Source organism: Marmota monax, unplaced genomic scaffold (genome assembly GCF_021218885.2).
Source record: "Marmota monax isolate L192 unplaced genomic scaffold, Marmota_monax_Labrador192_F-V1.1 WCK01_AAM20220418_F8-fsc00166, whole genome shotgun sequence".
In the NCBI taxonomy this organism is placed as follows: Eukaryota; Metazoa; Chordata; class Mammalia; order Rodentia; family Sciuridae; genus Marmota; species Marmota monax.
Window position 1 is genome coordinate 1,651,243 of NW_026693344.1, and position 15,845 is coordinate 1,667,087.

A 15,845-nucleotide genomic window follows, 5' to 3' on the forward strand; every position below is an offset into this window, starting at 1 on the left:
ATTATAATAGAATGATGATTATAAAAGTTCTTTAAAGCTAATAAACACTAAAAAATTAAAGTATTATTAAGATATTAGATAAAACTTTTCCAATTACAAAATGTTTACATTTATGAAGTAATTGTTTTGATGTAATCATTATAAATATTCATTGTAACTTATCTTTAAATTTTGTTTACCCCTGATGTTTGCTTCATCAGGAAAATCAAATTAATCTTTGTATTTCTTCATCCATTATAATAAGGTTTTCTGAGTGCCTACAATGTGCCCTATATTGTACTATACTCATGGGAAACACAAGTGAGCTAAACAAAGATGCTTGTGTTCCTTAAGCTTACATTTTAGTAGTTGATACACAAGGAATAAAGAATAAGGTAGGGGGCTGGAGTTGTAGCTCAGTCATAGAGCACTTGCCTAGCATGTGAGAGGCACTGGGTTCAATTCTCAGTACTGCATGTAAATAAATAACATAAAAGTCCATTGACAACTAAAAAAATCTTTTTTTTTTTAAATTAAAGATGCCATTTATTTCATCAAAGATATCAAATACTAAAGAATTAATTTCTCACTGTATACAATTGCCAACAGTGAAATGAAAAATTATAGTCCTATGAAAACTCACGTGTGAAATTTTTTTTTTTTTTTTTTTTTACCCATCACTTCAAATATTTATTATGCCTTGTGTTGGAAGCATTCAAAATCTCTCTACTAGCTATTTTGTTTTTTGTTTTTTTTTTTTAATTTTTTATTGTTGGCTGTTCAAAACATTACATAGTTCTTGATATATCATATTTCACAATTTGATTCAAGTGGGTTATGAGCTCCCATTTTTACCCCATATACAGATTGCAGAATCACATCAGTTACACATCCATTGATTTACATATTGCCATACTAGTGTCTGTTGTATTCTGCTGCCTTTCCTATCCTCTACTATCCCCCCTCCCCTCCCCTCCCCTCCCCTCTTCTCTCTCTGCTCCCTCTACTGACATTCGTTTGTCCCCCTTATATTATTTTTCCCCTTCCCCTCACTTCCTCTTGTATGTAATTTTGTATAACTCTGAGGGTCTCCTTCCATTTCCATGCATTTTCCCTTCTCTCTCCCTTTCCCTCCCACCTCTCATCCCTGTTTAATGTTAATCTTCTTCTCATGCTCTTCGACCCTACTCTGTTCTTAGTTACTCTCCTTATATCAAAGAAGACATTTGGCATTTGTTTTTTAGGGATTGGCTAGCTTCACTTAGCATAATCTGCTCTAATGCCATCCATTTCCCTGTAAATTCTATGATTTTGTCATTTTTTAATGCAGAGTAATACTCCATTGTGTATAAATGCCACATTTTTTTTATCCATTCGTCTATTGAAGGGCATCTAGGTTGGTTCCACAGTCTAGCTATTGTGAATTGTGCTGCTATGAACATCGATGTAGCAGTGTCCCTGTAGCATGCTCTTTTTAGGTCTTTAGGGAATAGACCGAGAAGGGGAATAGCTGGGTCAAATGGTGGCTCTATTCCCAGCTTTCCAAGAAATCTCCATACTGCTTTCCAAATTGGCTGCACCAATTTGCAGTCCCACCAGCAATGTACAAGTGTACCCTTTTCCCCACATCCTCGCCAGCACTTGTTGTTGTTTGACTTCATAATGGCTGCCAATCTAACTGGAGTGAGATGGTATCTTAGGGTGGTTTTGATTTGCATTTCTCTGACTGCTAGAGATGGTGAGCATTTTTTCATGTACTTGTTGATTGATTGTATGTCCTCCTCTGAGAAGTGTCTGTTCAGGTCCTTGGCCCATTTGTTGATTGGGTTGTTTGTTCTCTTATTGTCTAATTTTTTGAGTTCTTTGTATACTCTGGATATTAGGGCTCTATCTGAAGTGTGAGGAGTAAAGATTTGTTCCCAGGATGTAGGCTCTCTATTTACCTCTCTTATTGTATCTTTTGCTGAGAAAAAACTTTTTAGTTTGAGTAAGTCCCATTTGTTGATTCTAGTTATTAACTTTTGTGCTATGGGTGTCCTATTGAGGAATTTGGAGCCCGACCCCACAGTATGTAGATCGTAGCCAACTTTTTCTTCTATCAGACACAGTGTCTCTGATTTGATATCAAGCTCCTTGATCCATTTTGAATTCACTTTTGTGCATGGCGAGAGAAAGGGATTCAGTTTCATTTTGTTGCATATGGATTTCCAGTTTTCCCAGCACCATTTGTTGAAGATGCTATCCTTCCTCCATTGCATGCTTTTAGCCCCTTTATCAAATATAAGGTAGTTGTAGTTTTGTGGATTGGTTTCTGTGTCCTCTATTCTGTACCATTGGTCCACCTGCCTGTTTTGGTACCAGTACCATGCTGTTTTTGTTACTATTGCTCTGTAGTATAGTTTGAAGTCTGGTATCGCTATACCGCCTGATTCACACTTCCTGCTTAGCATTGTTTTTGCTATTCTGGGTCTTTTGTTTTTCCATATGAATTTCATGATTGCTTTCTCTATTTCTACAAGAAATGCCGTTGGGATTTTGATTGGCATTGCATTAAACCTATAGAGAACTTTTGGTAATATCGCCATTTTGATGATGTTAGTTCTGCCTATCCATGAACAGGGTATATTTTTCCATCTTCTAAGATCTTCTTCTATTTCTCTCTTTAGGGTTTTCATTGTATAAGTCTTTCACCTCTTTTGTTAGGTTGATTCCCAAGTATTTTATTTGTTTTGAAGATATTTTGAATGGAGTGGTTGTCCTCATTTCCATTTCAGAGGATTTGTCGCTGATATACAGGAATGCCTTTGATTTATGCGTGTTGATTTTATATCCTGCCACTTTGCTGAATTCATTTATTAGCTCTAATAGTTTCTTTGTAGACCCTTTTGGGTCTGCTAGGTATAGAATCATGTCATCTGCAAATAGTGATAATTTAAGTTCTTCTTTTCCTATTTTGATGCCTTTAATTTCTTTCGTCTGTCTAATTGCTCTGGCCAGTGTTTCGAGAACTATGTTGAACAGAAGTGGTGAGAGAGGGCATCCCTGTCTTGTTCCAGATTTTAGAGGGAATGCCTTCAATTTTTCTCCATTCAGAATGATGCTAGCCTGAGGCTTAGCATAGATTGCTTTTACAATATTGAGATATGTTCCTGTTATCCCTAGTTTTTCTAGAGTTTTGAACATAAAGGGATGCTGTACTTTGTCAAATGCTTTTTCCGCATCTATCGAGATGATCATATGATTCTTATTTTTAAGTCTATTGATGTGGTGAATAACATTTATTGATTTCCGTATATTGAACCAGCCTTGCATCCCAGGGATGAATCCTACTTGATCATGGTGCACAATTTTTTTGATAAGTTTTTGTATCCGAGTGGCCAGAATTTTATTGAGGATTTTTTCATCTAGGTTCATTAGAGATATTGGTCTGTAGTTTTCTTTCTTTGAAGTGTCTTTGTCTGGTTTAGGTATCAGGGTGATGTTGGCCTCGTAGAATGAATTTGGAAGTTCTCCCTCTTTTTCTATTTCCCGAAGTAGCTTGAAAAGTATTGGTATTAGTTCCTCTTTAAAGGTTTTGTAAAACTCTGCTGTATACCCATCCGGTCCTGGGCTTTTCTTAGTTGGTAGTCTTTTGATGGTTTCTTCTATTTCCTCAATTGATATTGGTCTGTTTAGGTTGTCTATATCCTCCTGACTCAATCTGGGCAGATCATATGACTTAAGAAATTTATCGATGCCTTCACTATCTTCTAATTTATTGGAGTATAAGGATTCAAAATAATTTTTGATTATCTTCTGTATTTCTGAAGTGTCTGTTGTGATATTGCCTCTTTCATCCCGTATGTTAGTAATTTGAGTTCTCTCTCTTCTTCTCTTCGCTAGCATGGCTAAGGGTCTGTCGATTTTGTTTATTTTTTCAAAGAACCAACTTTTAATTTTGTCAATTTTTTCAATTGTTTCTTTTGTTTCGATTTCATTAATTTCAGCTCTGATTTTAATTATTTCTTGCCTTCTACTTCTTTTGCTGTTGTTTTGCTCTTCTTTTTCAAGGATTTTGAGATGAAGTATGAGATCATTTATTTGTTGGTTTTTTCTTTTTTTAAGGAATGAACTCCAAGCAATGAATTTTCCTCTTAGAACTGCTTTCAATGTGTCCCATAGATTCCGATATGTTGTGTCTGTGTTTTCATTTATCTCTAAGAATTTTTTAATTTCCTCCTTGATGTCTTCTATAACCCATTGATCATTCAGTAACCTATTGTTCATTCTCCAAGTGATGCATGATTTTTCCTATCTTCTTTTATCGTTGATTTTCAGTTTCATTCCATTATGATCAGATAAGATGCATGGTATTTTCTCTACTCCTTTATATTGTCTAAGAGTTTCCCTGTGACATAATATATGATCTATTTTTGAGAAGGATCCATGTGCTGCTGAGAAAAAAGTGTAACTGCTTGATGTTGGGTGGTATATTCTATATATGTCAATTAAGTCTAGGTTATTAATTGTGTTATTGAGTTCTATAGTTTCCTTATTCAACTTTTGTTTGGAAGATCTGTCCAGTGGTGATAGAGGTGTGTTGAAGTCTCCCATGATTATTGTATGGTGGTCTATTAGACTCTTGAACTTGAGAAGAGTTTGTTTGATGAACATAGCTGCACCATTGTTTGGGGCATATATATTTATGATTGTTATGTCTTGTTGGTGTATGGTTCCCTTGAGCAGTATGTAGTGTCCCTCTTTATCCCTTTTGATTAACTTTGGCTTGAAATCTATTTTATTTGATATGAGTATGGATACTCCTGCTTGTTTCCGAAGTCCATATGAGTGATATGATTTTTCCCAACCTTTCACCTTCAGCCTATGTATGTCTTTTCCTATCAAATGCGTCTCCTGTAGGCAGCATATTGTTGGGTCTTGTTTTGTGATCCATTCTACTAGCCTGTGTCTCTTGATTGGTGAGTTTAAGCCATTAACATTTAGGGTTATTATTGAGATATGGGTTGTTCTTCCAGCCATATTTGTTTATTTATGTTACTAAACATGGTTTGTTTTCCTCTTTGATTATTTTCCCCCCTTTACTGTCCTACCTCCCACTGTTGGTTTTCATTGTTATTTTCCATTTCCTCTTCCTGTAATGTTTTGCCAAGGATGTTTTGAAGAGATGGTTTTCTAGCTGCAAATTCTTTTAACTTTTGTTTATCGTGGAAGGTTTTAATTTCATCTTCCATCCTGAAGCTTAATTTCGCTGGAAACACAATTCTTGGTTGGAACCCATTTTCTTTCAGTGTTTGAAATATGTTATTCCAGGATCTTCTAGCTTTCAGAGTCTGTGTTGAAAGATCAGCTGTTATCCAGATTGGCTTGCCCCTAAATGTGATCTGCTTCCTTTCTCTTGTAGCTTTTAAAATTCTCTCCTTATTCTGTATGTTGGGCATCTTCATTATAATGTGTCTAGGTGTGGGTCTCTTATGATTTTGCACATTCGGCGTCCTGTAGGCTTCTAGGATTTGGGGTTCTGTCTCATTCTTCAAGTCTGGGAAGTTTTCTTGTATTATTTCATTGAATAGATTGCTCATTCCTTTGGTTTGAAACTCTGTCCCTTCCTGTATCCCAATGACTCTTAAATTTGGTCTCTTGATGTTATCCCATATTTCTTGGATGTTCTGCTCATGGTTTCTTAACAGTCTTGCTGAGCTGTCTATGTTCTTTTCAAGTTGAAATACTTTATCTTCATTGTCTGATGTTCTGTCTTCTAAGTGTTCTACTCTGTTGGTAGTATTCTCAATTGAGTTTTTAAGTTGGCTTATTGCTTCCTGCATTTCTAGGATTTCTGTTTGTTTGTTTTTTATAACCTCTATTTCCCTGTATAGTTGATCTTTTGCTTCTTGGATTTGTTTATGTAATTCATTGTTGAAGTGATCTTTCATTGTCTGATTTTGCTGTCTGATGTCTTCCTTGAGACTCCAGATCATCTGAAGCATGTATACCCTGAATTCTTTATCTGACATTCCATCTGCTGCAGCTATTACCTCTTCTAACGTTGAGTTGACCTGCAATGCTTGTGGTCCTTTCTTTCCTTGTCTCTTCATACTGTTCGCGTTCCTTTCTACTTGGTGAAATTGTTGTGCTATTGAATTTTCCCCCTATATATTTATATTGGTCTTGTATAGTTGCAAAGTCTCCCTCGCAGGCGCGGGCGGCGGCTCTGTCTGCCTGCGGGCCGCTAGGCTTGTTCTGTCGGTGGTCACAGTTCTGTCTACTTTGCAGGCGCAGGCAGCGGCACTGCCCCTCTGCAGGCCTCTGGGGCTGTACTGCCAGTGGGTCGCAGGTCTGCCTACCTTGCAGGCGCGGGGGGGGCGGCTCTACCCTTCCTCAGGCCACTGGGCCTGTTCTGTCTCTCGGTTGCAGGTCTGGCCTATTCTGATGGTGGTCACAGTTCCGTCTACCTTGCAGGCGCGGGGGGGAGGGGGCGGCTCTGCCTCTCAGCAGGCCGCTGCTCCTCTTCTGCCGGTGGGTCGCAGGCCCGCCTACCTTGCAGGAGTGATTGGAAGCTCTGTCCCGCCGCGGGCCACTGGGCCTTTTCTGTCGGTGGTCACCGTTCCACCTACCTGGGAGGCGCGGGGGGTGGGGGGCGGCTCTGCCCCTCAGCAGGCCGCTGGGCCTGCTCTGTGCGTGGTCACAGTTCCCTCTACCTTGCCGGTGCAGGGTGAGGGGGTGGCTCTGCCTCTCAGCAGGCCGCTGCTCCTCTTCTGCCAGTGGGTCGCAGGCCCGCCTACCTTGCAGGAGTGATTGGAAGCTCTGTCCCACCGTGGGCCACTGGGCCTTTTCTGTCGGTGGTCACCTGGCAGGCGCGGGGGGTGGGGGGTGGCTCTGCCCCTCAGCAGGCCACTGGGCCTGCTCTGTGCGTGGTCACAGTTCCCTCTACCTTGCCGGTGCAGGGGGAGGGGGCGGCTCTGCCTCGCAGCAGGTCGCTGCTCCTCTTCTGCCGGTGGGTCGCAGGCCCGCCTACCTTGCAGGAGTGATTGGAAGCTCTGTCCCGCCACGGGCCACTGGGCCTTTTCTGTCCGTGGTCACAGTTCCCCTACCTGGCAGGCGCGGGGGGTGGGGGGCGGCTCTGCCCCTCAGCAGGCCGCTGGGCCTGCTCTGTGCGTGGTCGCAGTTCCCTCTACCTTGCCGGTGCAGGGGGCTAAAAAAATCTTTAAAAAAAAAAGAATAAGGTAGTAGTAGTGCCTGGAGCAGTAGCACACCTGTAAGCCCAGTGGCTTGGGAAGCTGAGTCAGGAAAGGAGGATCTTGAGTTCAAAGTCAGCTGCAGCAAAAGCAAGGCACTAAGCAACTCAGTGAGACTCTGTAAATACAAAATAAAATACAATACAAAATAAAATACAAAATAGGGCTGTTGATATGGCTCAGTGGTTGAGTGTCCCTGAATTCAATCCCTGGTACACCTCCACCACCTGCCCAAAGAAAGAAAGACCAACAACAACAACAAAAAGAATAAGGTAGCAGGTAAGTAAATTATCCTCATATGATAGAAGGGGATAGACATCATAGGAAAATGGGGTAGGGGGAGGAATAGGAGAAAAGGATTAGGCATTCTTATAAGTGGATTATACATTTGAACAGAGAGATTAGGCTAAGAGGCCTCAGTAAGATGATGACAGTTGAAAAATGATTTAAAGGAGGTGAAGGAATTGACAACATGGACAATATGAAATGTCTTCTTAGTCCATTAATGCAACTAGAGTAAGTTTGGTAGTTTATAATCAGAAGAAATGTATTTCTTACAGTTCTAGAGGTTAGAAAGTCCAAGATCAAGATACTGGCAGATTCAGTGTCTGATGAGAGCTTGCTTTCTCCATTAGAGATGCATTTTCTAGTAGTTTCTTCACATAGTGAAAGAGGCAAAAGTCTCCTTGGGCTTATTTTATAAGGGCACTAATCCCATTCATGAACCTAATCACTTTCTAAAGGTCTCCACCTAATACCATCACCTTGGTGGTTAAAATTTCAACATATGAATTTGGGGAGGACATAAACATTTAGATCATAGCATGGGGGATAGGGTTTACAGAGAGAGAGAATAGCCAAAGAGAAGCACACTTAAGAAACAAGTGCAGTTCTGAAATGAGTAAGTAAGAAAGTAGTAGAAAAGAAAGGCAAAGAAATCTATCATTGCAAACACTTTGGCATTCACCCTGTGTGAAGCCACTGCAAGTTTTTCATCAACAGGTGACACTCAATGAGCTATACTTTTACAGGATCACTTTGGCTGCTATGTTGAGTCTACTGTAGTGGGGCAAGGGTGGGAGCAGTGAGAAAGTTAGGAAACTTCTGCAGTAGTCCAAAGAAGAAATAATGATGGCTTGGACTGATGTATTGACAGCAGAGGTTGTAAAAATGGTTGAATTATGAGCATCCACATGCATATCATGTGCATACAGCTGATGAGATACAGTCATGGATTCTGTGAGGAGTGAAAGAAAAGGAGAGAAGCTTGGATGACTCTAAAGTTTTCGACCTAAGCAATGAAAAGATGAAGTGACTCTTAAAAGATATAGGGAGATTCGATGGTAGAGTGGAGTTGGAGGAGAGGTAAAATGTTCTGTTTGTTAAGTTTATACAGCCAAGCAACGAATATGATTAAGCAGTTTTATATAGCAATATAGAACTAAGGTGATACTTATTAAAAGAAGATGAATATTTTGAATATAAATGGCATGTAAAGTTGAAAGACTAGATGAGCACACAATAGAACGAGTATAGATAGAGATGAGGAGCAAGGATTGAGTGCCAAATTATTGAAGATTAAGATTTAGCAGAGGCTAAATCAGCCAAGGAGACTGAAAAGAAGCAGTAAGCGAAACATGAAGATCACTGTATTCTAGAAGTTAAGGAAGTATCTCAAGGATGAAGGAATGAACAACAGTATCAGATGACATTGATAAGTAATACAGCAGAATTCCTTGGAGTTGACCAAGCTTTTATAAATATTTTTCTCATGATTTTTTACCAGCCTTTCTGAGTTGGCTAGACTCTTTTCAAGATGATATATTTTGTCTTCATTATCTGACGTTCTGGCTTCTACTTGCTCCACTCTGTTAGTGATACTCTCATTTGAGTTTTTAGTTTGGTTTATAGTTTCCTTCATTTCTAGAATTATTGTTTGATTTTTTTATAATCTCTATCTCCTGATAAAGATGCTTAATTTCTTCTTTTATCTGTTTATGTAATTCATTTTAATGTGTTCTTTCACTGTTTGAATTTGCTGTCTCATATCCTCTTTAAGGTTCCATTCCATCTGTCTAAGGTATTCCTTGAGTTCTTTATTTGACCATTTTTCTGATGCCTCTAGGTCCTCCTGAATATTTAGGCTGTCCTGCATTGTTTGTACTCCTTTTCTTCCTTGCTTTTTCATGCTGCTCATGTTACTTCTTGTTCTGTTTGACTGCTGAGTTACTGTTTACACCTGTAAATACATTTGATGCTTGGGAGGAAAGGTATTAGAAGGGAAGGGAAGAAGTCACTGTTGCCGCTGGTTTCAATGGAGTTATCGCCTCCGCCGCATTCTGGTGACGTCAGTTCTCTGCCATGGTGGTATCCCTTGCAAATGGTGACAGTTCGTTCCCTTTGCTGGGTGACCAATGCAACGGGTGGGTCCTGACTGGCTCTCTGAAGCCCCATTTCAATCCTGTGACCACTGCCTATGAAGGCTCGGTTGGCATTAACCTCTGTAGTTTCAGAAGGGCCGACCAATTGTTTCAGCAGGATCGTTTAGTGCTGAGTCACAGCAGTTTGTCTGCGAGAAGCAGGCGAAAGGGAGCTTGAATTCAGCCGATCCGGGCTCCGTGTGTGTTCTGAGAGGCCCAGACTGTTCGCCCCAGATCCACGTCAGCTCAGCATTGCCTAGTGATCCTCTCTCTGAGCTTGCAGAAGTCCGGAAGGGTCAAAGTGAAATCCTGGTTTCATTTTAGGAAAAAGCTGTGCTCGCCTTAACATAAGAGAACTCCTGGTCAAATCCAGTCAGGGTTTGAAAGTTGTCTAAGTTTCATTTCACTTCCTTCAGGCCACCTCAAAGACAGAAGCTTTTATAAATGTTAAGGTTATAAATTATCTCGAACACTTTTGGTGGAAGGATCTAAGTAGTGTGTGCTGGTAAATATTTTATAACTTGTGGGGGTGGAGACATAAGTAACATTTGTCAATTTCTGTGGTGAGGTTATTCCTGTCATGATTGATTTTAACCAACCAATGCAATACCACTGTACTTAAAGTTGGGAAAAGATGCCCATAATTAGATCTTATTAATAGAAACTGGTTCTAGCATACTACTGGATGGAGATGTAAGACTGTTTAGATTGGATTTTTAAAATGATTGTTATTATGATTGCCCAATAATTTGACAAATGACATTCAGTTGCACACTTTAAATGGTTAAAATTATAAATTTTATTTTATGTGTATTTTACTACAATCTTTAAAAAGATGATTAATGAGAGAAAGTGGAGATGGTGAAAACCCTTCTCTAGAATCTTGCTGAAAGGAGAATAAAAATATTTGTCAAGAGCTGTGGTAGGAAATGGGGAAGTGAATCTATCTTCTGAGACAATTAACAGCAGGTTTTTACATTAATGAAAATGCCCTACTAAAGAGGAGAAATTTTATGAAGAGAGAAAGAGATGGAATTCTAGGATAGATGTCATCTAGTAGACAAGTAATAGATAAGCTTTTGAGCTAACAGAGATAATATCCCTTTTTTATTTGCTGGTAAGTATATTGATGTAGTAAAAGTCTCTGAACTTTTATGATTGCTGCAGTTTTTTTGTCAAAATGGGAAAGTGCATTTTAATAAAATAGAGTATGGATAGAAAAGAAAGTAGAAGTCAGTGGAGCAAAGAGAAGGTATTACATAATTGCCCAGAAGCATGGACAAGGAAATGGATGAGGGAATTATGGTATGGTTGCTGGGCAAGACTAATGGCCTGCATGAGGTGTGCAATCATCAATTTGAAGTGACTTCAGTAAGCGTAGTGCTTAGTTTTTTTTTTTCCTCCAGTTTTGTTCAGTCTCATTAGTATAGGCATATAGTGTGTAGGAATTGGATTTTTCTACAATTTTTTTGTGTGTGAAGCAAGTAGGATGATGCAATGCAAGTAGAAAAGTGTTGAGTAAATATAAGTGAGTCATTTTAATGATTGATTATGGAATTTCAGCTGGATAAGAAGGAAAGAAAGTATATTGAAGGAATAAGATATAATAAAAGGTTGAAAGGATGAATGGATGCACAATCTTGGCAATGTTGAAGAATTTTTGACATTGCTATGTCAGGGAGAATTAGGTGATGTTTAGAAAATGGAATGGATAAAAATTAGAGTATGCAAGGACTGAAGTATTATAAAGGTTTATGATAAGGTCACAGGGTGAATGGTTAGTATAAGATGGGGGACAAGATCATTGAGGTGAAGAGCTCAAGGAATTAAAATGCGGTTGTGAGAAAGATTAAATCGCTAAAACTGAAGGCAGGAATAGTTTCAGAGGGAGTAACAGTAAGCAGGAACTAAACAGGCAGAACAACCTGTAGTTTAATAGATGATCACAACAGCAAAAAAAAAAAAAGTAAGTAATATAATTGAATGGTATGATATTCAGAGCTTGGAGGAAACTTCTTAGAGAGGAGGAAGTGAGAATAATTTAAAAGAAGAAATAATGAACAAAGAGGATTAACTAACACTCAGGTCCAGTGAACCCAGGTATATGGGAGAAAAAAGTTGCACCACTTGAAGGAGCTATGAGGGAAGCATCATTCTCAGGAAAAAAACAGATTGTCAGTAGAGCAGGAAGGTGAAGAGGCCAGTGAGAGGTTTAAGATACAGAGGTGATGATGGAATTCCAGATAATAAGAGTTTTAGGAGTTAAAGAGAGTTGGGAAGAATTAGAATAAGGATTATATGGAGCCATATAAGGTTTAGAAATCCATAGATCATAAGTAGCCTGAGAGTGTGACCTTCTTGTAATGAAAACACAAAGAGAAAGTAAGCATAATCAAATTGAATCTTATAGACTCAAAGCCAGTGTTAATGGTGAGGTTAAGAGTGTTTAGGAGTGAAGGAAGGGACAGCTTCTGAGACACACTCTTGAGTCCTGTTGGTTGAGGCAAGGTTGTTTAGAGAGGTGTCACAGTCCCAATGCAAGGCACTCACTCTTGACCTCTATTGATGAAGCTGAGGATTTTTGAGGAAACCTAAGATTACTCAAAACACATAGGCCCCTTTGGGGAAGTAAAAGACTTTGGGGACACATGCATTTGTGTGAAGATGATAGACTCACATCTTTAGATTTCCTGCCCCCATCTCCACCCCTTCCATTTCTTACACTAAACAAAGGAAGGGAGAAGGGAAGAAGCCCCCCTGCATAAATACCAGCAGACCCAGTACAAAGGGGAATCATGCAATACATGCCTTAATTTACATCAACTGCCACCATAATGAGCAAGTATATATGGTCTTCTTCTTTTTGTTTTTCTTTTAGCTTCTTCATTGTAACCACTTGAAAGCTTATGATTGGGGCAGTCCTGTTTTGAATTTTCCTCATTTTAATCAAGTATGTCATTATGCATATTCTAAAAACCATCTTCCTTCCCATTTTGTTAAGATGACCCTCTTATAGATAAGAGTCGTCTGTGAATCTGCAGAGTATTATTACATAGTGAGACCAGCAAGTGAAAATCATATTGTTTTGGAATCATATTGTTATATCCAACCAAAGCAGCTTTTCCATACTTTTACATATCTTAATAGGAAATACCCTGGATAAACTTAGAGAAGTTGACAGTAGTAGAAGAATTCATCATCCTTCGTCTGGAAAACTATTTTATTTATAATTTGCACAACTCTGTACTTGGTAAATATGAGATAAAATGCATAATATATTTCTTGACCTTAAAACCAGTTTTTCTATTTGGCAATACAGGACAAATACATATAATAATTAGAAATAACTTAGAATTCAATGAGAACATGGTAAAAATTGTGTAAGTGTGATGACAAAATTTTTGAAATATTAGAAACTGAGCTTGTCTGACTTCAAAGTTTCTACTTCCCTACTACACTTTTCTGCCTCAGCTAAATTCTGGGCCATATATAATCTGCTCATATGAAAAAGTCTGAAGTAAGATCTTAAAATCAAATTCAATGGGATTAGAGTTAACCTTGGTTGCCAATATTTATAATTTATTAATAAACATATAGACAGTAATACAGTCACAGAAAATTTGAAATGCTTTCAAATACCTTCAAGATACTTCCATGCTTTACAAGAAATACTGAACTTACCTGTGTGGAATCTTTGAATATTCTGAATTAAAACAATCTATTAGCTGGGTGTTGTGGTACATGCCTATAATCCCAGCAATTTGGGAGGCTGAGGCAGGAGGATCACAGATTCAAGGACAATCCCAGCAACTCAGCAAGTTCCTGTCTCAAAATAAAACAAAAAGTGCTGGGGATGTGGTAGAACGTCCATGAGTTGAATCCCCATTACTATAAAGCAAACAAAATAAAAAGTAAATTACCTAGTGCCGCAGTCCGGCTGCAGCAAAATAACCGGGGGATGACGAATAACTTGTGTACGTTGATACAGCAGGAGAGGGAGCCGTTTATTGTAGGACAGGAGTGGTATTTATACATTTCACACAGCTTATCTAATTAACATAAACTAGATACAGCAGTTAACCAATAAAGAATCTCCACACTTAATTGCTCGCTTTTGTTACTTCACAAACCACTCCCTCTGGCATTTTGCCAGGCGCCATCCAGACTTGTTTACAGACTCTAACATTTGCTAGGCGCCATCCTGACTTGTTTACAGACTCTAACAACCTAGTTTCGATTTATGCTTGTTTCTGAGTAAAAATTGTAAGATCTGTTCTTTCATACTCGTTGCTTCCATAGATTCACTGTTTAATCCACCAGATTAAATTTATTTTAAAACATCATTTAATAATTTAATAAATAAAACTTTCTAATGTATCATTTTCTGTGAAAACTCCTTTTTTAATTCATTTATTTTTAGACAAATTCTCCATTGTACAATGTGACAAATATGAATGTGACAACTGCAACTTGGAATGGTAGAAATGACTTATTGGCTGACCTGGAAGATGTTAAAATTTTACTTTCTGAAATCACAAACCTCATTAATCATAAAGCTATTTCTTACTATAATCATATAGACTTTTTGTATGGATTAGATGCTTATCATCAAGTTTACCATGAAATCCGTGATATTATCCAAAAAAATCTATAAAGAACCATGATACTCTGTGTTTAAGGACTTATATCATTCCTATTAAAATTCAATTATTATAAGCTAAGAGTGATGGCACATGCCTATAATCCTGGCTATTCAGGAGGCTAAGACTGGAGGATTTCAAGTTCTGGACTAATCTGCAAGACCCTCAGCAACTTAGTGAGTCGTCTTAAAATAAAAAAGGACTGGGGATGTAGCTCAGTGATGGAGTGCCCCTGGTTTCAATTCCCTATGCCAAAAAAGGAATCCAATCATTTTTTTTCTTACTATGTATGTTTATTCACATATTAAATTAGAGTATTCAATAAAACAATTGTCTATTTTCTCCTTGTTCCCAGACTATCTGTTCATTAAATCAGTGGTATTTATATTTACAAGGAAAATGGTAGACATATATCAGTACAGTCTATTGAGTTTCTTAATAGAATTTAAATACCTAATATCAGAAACAATAATCTTACAATTTTTTTGCAAGAGATAACCTTTTAAAGAAAGTTCTTTTTTTCTTCAAAAGAATATGAACTAATGTTATGCATAAAATTAGAGTCTGGAAGATACCTGATATGAAAGCTAATTTTTCTCTCTGCTGAATGGAGAGTAAAAACACTTTCCTAGCTGTGAAAAAAATTGGGGGGAAAAATAAGAAGAGGCCAGCACCATGGCTCATGCTTGTAATCCTAGCGGCTCAAGAGGTAACACAAGAGGATTATGAGTTAAAAGCCATCCTCAGCAAAAGCAAGGCACTAAGCAAATCAGTGAGACCCTGTCTCTAAATAAAATACAATATAGGGCTGGGGATGTGGCTCATTGGTTAAGTGCCCCTGAGTTCAATCCATAGTAAGAAAAAAAAAAAAAAAAGAAAAAAAGAAGAAGAGGCCTGGGTTTCAGTGTAGTGTTGCTGCCTGCTGGTTGCTTTAGGCAGTGACCCAGAGGCAAGGACATCATAGAAACCATATGGGGTTGTGCCTCACTTCCCCAAGTACAGAGCCCAGTAAGACTGAAGTTAGCTTTCCAGCACAGTGTGTGTAAAAAGTAACAATCGTTGAGGTATATTCCTCTGAAAATAGATCTGAGTATGGTTTCTCAAAACATATGTATTTTAGTGCATAAAAGATCCAAGAGTTTCCTTAACACCAGTGAAGTATAGATATGTTCAGGAGAGTACTAGAAGATGGGAAGAGACTGAAGATGTAGGATTAAAGGATGCTGTCAATAGCGGTGGCAAAACAATGGTATCAATGGCAGGCCCTAAAGGCATTCAGACTTCCTGTTTCTGGTTCCAACATAAGGAGAGTGAACACACTAAAAAACCAACAACTTTTCTTGGATCTTTAAGGAAGGTGAAGACATAGGGGAAAAGGTCAGAGAGAGGTGAATACAGGGGGTTGCAGCTTACCTGAGCAGAGGCTCAAGGTAGCAGAAATAAATAGAGAACCAATGCCAAAGTAGGAAAATCTGAATGGTAAGTAATGAACTGCAAGAGACTCAGTGTGCAAAGTCTGAGAGTCAGAAACTCCAGGGGAACCCATTTATATACATATATATATATATATATAT

At 38.4% G+C, this 15,845-nt stretch overlaps 1 protein-coding gene across 1 annotated transcript in view; it reads left to right on the forward strand.

Moving 5' to 3' along the window:
• The window catches only part of Lipj (lipase family member J), a 47,076-nt gene extending 32,791 nt beyond the window's left edge, over positions 1-14,285 (forward strand). Inside the window, 2 exon segments of the mRNA XM_046456801.1 lie at positions 12,510-12,581; positions 14,052-14,285. Coding sequence (XP_046312757.1) covers positions 12,510-12,581; positions 14,052-14,285 — 306 coding nt within the window.
• The last annotated feature ends 1,560 nt before the right edge of the window (positions 14,286-15,845 follow it).